Source organism: Eurypyga helias, unplaced genomic scaffold (assembly GCF_000690775.1).
Source record: "Eurypyga helias isolate BGI_N326 unplaced genomic scaffold, ASM69077v1 scaffold2601, whole genome shotgun sequence".
Lineage (NCBI taxonomy): Eukaryota > Metazoa > Chordata > Aves > Eurypygiformes > Eurypygidae > Eurypyga > Eurypyga helias.
In genome coordinates this window covers 3,711-13,122 of record NW_010232532.1, presented here as the reverse complement: position 1 = coordinate 13,122, position 9,412 = coordinate 3,711, and the positions used below count along the sequence as shown (strand labels likewise).

Genomic DNA, 9,412 nt, shown 5'->3' with positions numbered 1-9,412 from the left:
GACGTCCAGCAGGAATAGGGAACGTACTACACTACTACAGCATAATCTCCATGGCTTCAGTGGAATTTCACACAAGAAAGGGTTTTAATAAAAGTATTAAACAGCACAAAAATTGCCAATATGTAAATGCAAAAATGGCACCGTGAAAGGCTTGCTGTGCAAAAGGAATCAGTAGGTCAGAATCTCAAAGCTAGCTAGAGCATCCAGGTCCAGCAAACGGAATATAAACCCACAAATATAATCACTTCATGAAGATCAAGGAGTAAAATGAAGCAAGCTGCGTCTGTACTTCTCCCTCAGCTACATCTCAGGCACACATTTCAGCTCCCAGATGTGGAAGCAACACAACTTGGATGCGATTCCTGTAACTCTACTCAGTTGCAAGAGCAAGCCAATTAATTCTCATGGAGTTTACCATGTCAGACTGCCACACTGACAATTATCCCAGGGGATCCTGCTGTTTGAAACAGGAAGAAGGACATGTTGCAATGGCAATGTTCCATCATGTAAAGAAAGCCAGACTGCCAGGAAAACAGAGCCACCAGAACCCTGTCCTCAGGTGCAGTGAAGATCACATATTTCATTCTTTCATAGTTCTCACCTTACTTCTTTGTGTTTCTCCTTAGTAATCTGCAAAGGTTTTCAACCCTAAATGCTAGATTGTACTACCCACCAGAAACTCAGAAAACTCATTTAACACATATCATTCACAGGCATCTTGCATTAACTTTGAAATTTCATTCACCTGTAGTTGTCATCGTCTGAATCTGAAGCAGACACTTCACTGCTACCATTGCTCTCCTCTGTCACACCAACAGCACTAAGCTCTGCTACGATCTTCTTTACATCCGTGTCAAATACCTTCTCATACAGCAACTCATACAGCAGAGCTGGGGAAAGGCAGGAGAAAGTGGCCGGGCAAAATCAGTTACGAGGTACCTGAGACTTGACACCACCAGTAGGGATGCATTTCAAATGACTTCAGTCCAAGCAAGCAAGCACTTCCATGTGTTATTGAAACAGTGAAGGCATCAGATGCAAAACCAGCTGCCACTACTGCGGCTTAATGGATATGCATGAAGCTGCTAGAAATCAGGTCTGGACAGGCAAATTTGGCCTTAGCCTTATAACTCTGCACATCAGCAGAGTTTTCACGAAGAATGAGAACCTTTGTAGGGAGCGTCACAGTGACCCATCAAACCTGACTGAGACTTTTGGGCTGTTCTGCAACCTACTACAGAAAACAGTAACCCATGAAGACTTACTTTTTGCACAGGCAACCCCCCCTCATGTCTGTGACAGGTTACAGGTGCAAGGATAATTTTAACATAAGAGTTTGTTTGCTAACACAGTCTGAAATACAAAAGTAGAACTAGAATGCTGACCAAAGATAATGCAACAGATTATAAATTACCACACCAACATTTGCTGTTTACATTACACCAGCCAGGTTCAGAGGCTGATAAGTCTTCTCTTGGTATATAATCTGCTTGGTCAAGAATCAGGACACAATAAGAATTTCTGCTCTCACAAAAGTCATACCATCATTGACTATTCAACTGGAAAATCAAGCTACTAAAAAATGACTATAAAACTTTCATACAGAGCCTCTTCCTGAAACCTGATGGCGATCCTAACATTTTTGGTAAAAATACGTGCTTTTAACTAACAAACATAATACTTACACTGGCACAGAGCAGCCTTTTCTAAATACTCTATGGGATAAACAATATCATAGTGGTTTCCATTTGAGAAGCACAGCAATACCTATTAATAAAAACACACAGATATGTTAGGGTTTGCACCTCACTTGATTTTTCATATGAAAATTACCTTTTAAATTCAATTTAATGGACTGATGTGCTTTGTTATCTCTCTCAGATTATCAATAAATGATCAAGATGTTTCGTAGATGTCCTTTAAACAACAAAAAAAAAAATTGAGCAAAAGTCAAAATGAATTGAAGACAGAGGTAGCTGTGGGAGTTAGCACTTGTGAGTTGATTTTTACATCCTTTTATATTACTAGAATTTTAGATACCAGACCTCAAATATGGACCATCTGTTGAAAAAGAAGTGCTACATGTATTGACAGAATAGCTGCCTTAAATGTGTACAAAAAAGAATGTTAAAACTGAATTCTCAAAACATCTTGTTGTGTCAGGTAACAAAACTCACATGAAACTATTTGCTGTTTATAAAACAGTCTTAATTCAGCCTTTACAACAACAGCCATCATTATTTTTTTACCTTATCAGAAAAGCCATTTTCAGTTACGTGTGAAGGAGAAGCATTTGGTTCCCGATATATTATGAAATCTTTCCTGAGAAAAAAGTAGAGTTAAGAAATCATTTGAAAATTAGTATCAATAAAAACTGGAATATTCAAGTTCAAGGAACGTACATAACCACAGAAAACACTTAGTGGAAGAGGATACTGAAGACAACGGGTACAACTATCACTGGTCAATAAAACAGCTCACTTCTGTGAAAGAATATACTGGAATCAGATGTGCTGGCACGACATGCACAGAGCTGCTGACAAGGAAAACAGACTTCAAGACACCACTTTCTGTAGGTGTGTCTGGAAAGGTGACGGCACCCCAGTCCTGGAGAAATTCATTACCCTTTGCCACCTGGAAACCCACCGGAACAAAGAGGTGCTCGGTTTTATGAACAGAGACAGGAAATGGCGATGCTTCCAGAAGGTGAGCAGTGGCTTCGGCTAAATCTGTGCTAGCAGGCTGAGGACACGCGTGTGACGATCCTTTTGGGCACAGAGGGCAGCCAACAGAATAGCCCATGTCTGCTCAGAAACTCATCTTGCCGCCCAAACCAGGTTCTCATGCTCAAAAGGGTCCACACGTTTCTGCTCCCAAACTGTGGCCCAGCTGCCACAGCAGCTGCCCAAGTATCAGGAACTGGAAGAACCAAGCCTCCCAAACCCCTGAAAACCCTGCACTCCACACGCCTCAGTTTGTTCACGTGCAGCGAGAAGAACCTTTTCCTGCATTTCAAAATGGATAATACACTGCAAAAAGGACATTCAGAGGCCTCCACTCCCCTTTCCCTTTGGATGAAGACTCCATGAAGTGTGGAGTCTAACATCACGTTGTGTTCATCAGACTCAAACGGCTGGATTTCAGGTGGCAGAGAAACCCCTCTGATGTCCCTCCAACCGAGGGAACGGAAACCACGCTTTGGGAAGCTCGGACCGAACCGGCAGGTGGCGTGCCACTGCAGTGTTGGCAGCTACTCACCACCCATGGTATCAGTCCGGAGCGGTTATCAAGAGAGGTTTAAAGAAGTTTTACCACTGCAAACTAAGTTTGGGTACCTCATTCCATTTCAGAGGATTAAAAATACCACATATGAAGAGTTGAGCTACTACAGTTAAGCAAAATCAGAATTTACATTCCACGCTTAGACTTGTTTTTTCAGCTTGTTAGTTTGAAAAGCATAGAAAGTTGAACCGGATAACCAAACTATGCTTGTGACAGGTCTGAGGAATGAAAATGAGGACAAAGCTATCCATACTGTATTTCTACCCTATGCTTGAGAAGTCTGAAACTCTCTCACTTCTCCACTTGGCACAGAACAGGAAATGTGTACTTCTGCTCTCCTTCTGTCCGCCAGCACGAAGGAAGGGAAACCACTCTCTTCCCCCTACCTCCGTCACTATTCCTACTTTCCCAGAGCTTCTAAACTGCCTTTTGAGTAAAAGCCAGGCTATTACTCTCCCTATTACCTAGGGTCTATTATCCCTCTGCAGTGAAGTACCACAGAGAGTTGCAGCCACGCCCCAAGCCTCCTCCCATTTCCAATGGCAATTTAAAAAATACTGTTACCAACCAGGATTTGCCTCTGTGTTCATTTATCAGCTGTGATCCTGGATACCAACATAGCACGACTTCAAAATAAACCGCCTCTATTTCACGAGAATACATCGGAACTGGATAGTTGGGATCTTCTGTTTGTTGTATTGCCAGCCAAGAGAAATGCCATCAAGCACGTAATTTTCTGGACTTAAATTGAGTTGTGTCCACCTACACCCTGGCTCAATCCAACCATCGCACCTTCCCTCTAAGCCTATTGAGCCTAACTTCACTCTGCCTTTCAGCTCAGTCCTCTTCCACCCATGCAGCTCTCAACCGTCCCGTTAGTCACGTAACGTGCAAAGATAGAACCTCATGCGATTGCCTGCACTCAGCGCTTATCTAAGCACCTCAAGGTAGTATTTCACTAGTTTATTTCCTCTTACCATCTGTCTCATCAACAGTCAAGGTACAAAGAAAGTCATTAATTTACTGTAAGCATTTTGAAACACTGATTGTTTTTTAAACTGGTTTACAAACAGCAGAAAGACACCGCACATTGCTCATTCCCTCGCACAGTAATTAGAAAGCAGAGATATTCAGCACATCATTTCATACTACTACATGAAGGAAGATTAATGTGCAGGATTACATTTAACACAAATACATCAGCGAAACTATTCCTCCCCAAGATTATAAACATATACTGATGAGTGTGTATACACACATACTCCGATACAGTGGGAAAAGGAATAATCTGCAGCAGTACACCAGGTAACCTTCTGTCAGTGCCTACAACTTCATACCAGGGGGTAAGTGAAACAGCTTTCGAGCACAGAGCCTACTACACTCACACCAGGACGCTACAGCAGTGCTTCCTCACCATCTCCCTACGAATGGGCACCGCCCACCGCTTAGCAATGGGGTTAATATTAAAGCTCTGGTAAGAAATAGGAAGAAAAGCAATTTTAACAGAGAAATTAAGACGTGAAAGTTTACAAAACACCAACTGTATGACTCCACCCACAATCAAGTCGTGCAGGTGAGATGCATGGCATGATTGCAAACCGTATTCAAACCCCTGAATAAATGTCATTTTCGAAGCTCGCTTTTCTACTTCTATGTCATACCTTAACAGCTGCAATTTTCAAAGCCTATCTATCATTTTCTGGAGAACCATAGTATAACATACAACCGCATCTTTGCTATTCCAGCTGGTTCGCTAACAAAATAACTGATCTCAGTAAGACATATTGAAAGGTTTTCTTACTTGTACATAAGAGAAAGGGCACTTATTTCTACTTGTCCAACCCACTCCTGTATTGGAAAAAAGAAAATTAAGTTAACACACGCGCACAATCACTGTATTTCCTCAGGTGTACATCAAGAGAAGCAAGAAACAATTGTCAGAAATAAATATATGAACCGAGTCCGGAGTTCAGCCGAGACACTTTTGACTGTGTCTGAAGATGGCTAAGGGGTACACACTAGAGGGATTTTTTCCCCAGCCTGGAAGCAGATCTGTATGAAAACTGAGAGAACTAAAACCAACCACATAAATGCAGATCTACCATTAAAGAGTATGATTTTGAAAGGCGATACGGTGGTGGGTTTGTTTGAGGTTGGTTGTTTTTTCTTATTAAATTTAAAAAAAAACCAGCTGTCTGGCTTTTCAAAAGCAATTTTTGAAAACTGTGTCAGATTTACCAAGTACTTTTTAAGAAGTTATCTATGCCTTCAAAACTGTCTGGTTTTGAGGTGCTTTAGCTATAGATGAACTGGAAGAACAACGTTGAAGCTTAACACTCATGCCTAACAGACAGACAACTTCCATACAGATCTCTTGACACAGTCCTCTGAAGTGGCTCCAACACAAAGTAGACAGACCACTTCCCAACAGCCAAAATAAACATGTGAGTGTTAGCTGTATTTCACAGGCAAGCGGTTGTATACCCACACCTGGAGAAAGACCGAAAAGCTGCCCTTTAAAGCTGTTAAACAGTGAAATGTCAGTGAGACCGAAACCCAGACTCACATCACAGAAAAGTGAAAGTTGCCGCTTCCATTACCACCCTAACCACTGTACTGTGCTCCAGCACAACGTGGCGAGAACGTTTTTGTTTGGTTTGGGGATTTGGTGGGGTTTGCATGTTTGCTTGGGGTTTGTTTTTTGGGGCTGGTTTTTTTTTTATTTGGTGGTTTTCTGGGAGTTTTGTTGTTGTTTTTTACTTCAGGAAAATCTCACTACATTCAGAACAACTACAACGAAGTTTGGGGCAGGAATCTGTAGCAATCTGATTTTATTTTTAAATATTTCTTAAAATTCTCACGACAATTTAAAAATACAGAATAACTTCATATTAATTTCTCTGATCACATAAAAAAGCTACTGTACTACTTGTCAAAAGGATTTCTTTAAACATTGGCAGACTTGTACGAAAAAGACATTTTCTATACACACAGTGCAGTGCTGGAAACCATTTACACTGGCGTAGTTCAGTGCAGCATAAATGCTACTGGAAAACAGCATGGAAAACCTTTCAGCACAGTGGATAACCTCAGGACTTGACTAAAAAATCCCTGCACTTAAACTCCTGGAATAAACAAAGCAAGACAGAAGCAGAATAGGCTAACAACCACTTCCTTCCCCACCCCTTCCACTATTCATTTTGGAAAATGAAATAAAGAACCATCTGGTTAGGGATGGTGCAGGCATGGCAGGGGGGGGAATAAAAGTCCTGCTTTAATTTCTAGGAGGGGAAAATGTAATAAAATTTATGTACAAACAGTTTAAAAAAAGTTACCAGATTTTTGCAGTGCTGCACAAGAGAGTCCTCTCCCCCCCACACCTCCTCCTCCTCGGCTTGCTCAAATTGTTAACTCCCTAATAAAACTAGTAAAATTAAACTGGGGGACTAGTAATAATTTTGCTTCAAATCAAATACAATTTTGAGAAATAACAGGTTTAAAGCAAGACAAAAATTTCTCAAATCATTTTACAGTAGAGTACACACGTGTACGAGAGTACACAAGCTCAAACACCTTTGAGAATAAAAAGTCCTATTACACACCAACTTCACCAAAAGTACTGCTTTCAGTTGTAAATCAAGTTTAACATACCTGTGGATTTTCCAAACTTTTTAAATACTCTTCAAATGGCCCCTCTATGAACTGTTAAAAAAAAAAAAGTATAAATTAGTTGTTATTATTATTAGCTTAGCACATGGAATCCCCAGTCTATGACCAATGGGAAGGTACCACTTGAAGTTGAAGACTACCCTGCCCCCTAAGGGCTTACAACCGAAGTATGAAGTGAAGAGGAGGGAATATACGGTCAACCGTATAGGTCTGCATTCCAGAAAATAAATACACAACCAGCTTTTGGGGTCCATCACACAAACCAAAACACAACAAACAAAAAGCCAAAAACCAATCTAGCAGCCAAATGGGAAATCTGCAAGCAAGCAAAGGTGCTGTCAAGCAGAGGTTTATGGGCCTTTCATCCCAGGTGTGCATGGCACCACTGGAGAGAGCATGTGTGGGTTTACTCAAGTGTCTTGCTAGAAGAAACAGGCAGCAGTGGACAAACGGAAACAGGAGTCACATTTCTGTAGTACCCACGTAGAAATAAGATATGCTACTGGCAAATCATAAAGCATCTTTTCCTCTGTATCTCTTCAAGCAAACTGCTTTTACTTTCAGTAAAAGGATGCAAACTATGGGGCTATACTGTAAGCGCGAGGCTAGAAGTAATCTTTCAGCTGCACTCCCTAACACGCACGAAGAGGCCAAATTCTCTTTTGTTAAGGATGGAGAAAGATGCTGCGGTAATTGAGACATGTGAACTCCTAAGTGTTTCAGCCATGCTGGCCAACAGAGAGAACATATTTAAAAAAATAGTATTTAGACACAATCTGCTTGGTTTAGTTAAAATACAGATCCAAAGAGGTCCAAAAGGAAGAAGGACTTCCCATTTTGAACTTAAGCTACAAGCAGGATGGCCTCTTTACCCATACATTAGGAAACAAGGTAGTAAGGAAAACCGAGCAGACTACAGAATCATTTAGGTTGGAAAAGACCTTAAAGATCATCAAGTCTAATCATTAAACTAACATTGCCCAGTCCACCACTAAACCATGTCCTTAAGCACATCTACACGTATTTTAAATACCTCCAGGGATGATGACTCAACCACCTCCCTGGGCAGCCTGTTCCAGGGCCTGACAACCCTTTCCACGAAGAATTTTCCCCAATATCCAATCTAAACCTCCCCTGCGCACCTTGAGGCCATTTTCTCTTGTCCATTCCCTTCTTAGTTGGAAGGGACCAACCCCCACCCCACTACAATCTCCTTTCAGGGGATTGTAGAGAGCAGTAATGTCTCCCCTGAGCCTCCTCTTCTCCAGGCTGAACACCCCCAGCTCCCTCAGCTGCTCCTCACAGGACTTGTGCTCCAGACCCTTCCCCAGCTCCGCTGCCCTTCTCTGGACACGCTCCAGCCCCTCAGTGTCTGTCTTGCAGTGAGGGGCCCCACACCGAACACAGGATTTGAGGTGCGGCCTCTCTAGTACCCAGTACAGGGGGACAATCACTGCCCTGGTCCTGCTGGCCACACTGTCCCTGATGCAGGCCAGGGGGCCATTGGCCCTCTTGGCCACCTGGGCACACTGCTGGCTCACATTCAGCCACTGTTGACCCACAACACCAGGTCCTTTTCCATCTGGCAGCTTTCCAGCCACTCATCCCCAAGCCTGTAGCATTGCAGTGGGTTGCTGTGACCCCACTGCAGGACCCAGCACTTGGCCTTGTTGAACCTCCTAGAACTTGGTGTCACCTGCACTTGATCCCCTCATCCAGATCACTGATAAAGACATTGAACAGAACTGGCCCCAGTACCAAGTCCTGGGGAACACCACTGGTGACTGGCTGTCAACTGGGTTTAACTCCATTCACCACAACTCTTTGGGCCTGGCCATCCAGCCAGATTTTCACCTAGTGAAGCGTACACCCGTCCAGACCACAAGCAGCCAGTTTCTCCAGAAGAATGCTGTGGGAACCAGTGCCAATAGTATTACTAAACTCCAGGTAGACAATATCCACAGATTTTCCCTCATCCACTAAGCAGGTCACCTTGTCACAGAAGGAGGTCAGGGCGGTCAAAGCAGGACCTGACTGATGGCATTAGAAGTTCTGCTTCAGCCGATATTTTTAATTTAGACCGGAGCAATCAGGCATGACGTTAAAAGGTGCATCAGTAAAACACGATCATAGACAGCAGTTGTTTTGTTTGTTGGAATTAAATGACCTAAAAAATATCACACAGAGAAAGAAAGGAAGGGCACCAGAAAGTTCTCATAGAAAATTGAAGAGCTAAAAAGGACAACAAAGAGAAGACAGCAGCAAGCAGAAACAAAGGATGAGCGTGAAAATGAAGATGGTGGTTACACACAGCCACCTGAAACTCTGGTTATCGCAGTATCAGTGGAACTAGTGACAGCAACCCAGTCTGAAAAGATTACGAAAGACAGAGAAGAGGAGCTTCAATGAGTACCATCAGTACGTGTCAATAGAGCACAACTACTAGGAGGGCAAATGAGTA

The 9,412-nt window shown here is 42.5% G+C and overlaps 1 protein-coding gene across 4 annotated transcripts in view; it reads right to left on the bottom strand.

The window, feature by feature from the left end:
- Positions 1–9,412, bottom strand: part of OTUD4 (OTU deubiquitinase 4) — a 28,838-nt gene that overhangs the window by 15,931 nt on the left and 3,495 nt on the right. For all 4 annotated transcript variants that reach the window (XM_010161402.1, XM_010161404.1, XM_010161401.1 and 1 more), the window contains exons 3-7: positions 6,934–6,984; positions 5,084–5,130; positions 2,250–2,322; positions 1,686–1,767; positions 746–890 (exon numbers count right to left, since the gene is read on the bottom strand). In XM_010161402.1, coding sequence (XP_010159704.1) covers positions 746–890; positions 1,686–1,767; positions 2,250–2,322; positions 5,084–5,130; positions 6,934–6,984 — 398 coding nt within the window. The remainder of the gene's footprint in view (positions 1–745; positions 891–1,685; positions 1,768–2,249; positions 2,323–5,083; positions 5,131–6,933; positions 6,985–9,412) is intronic.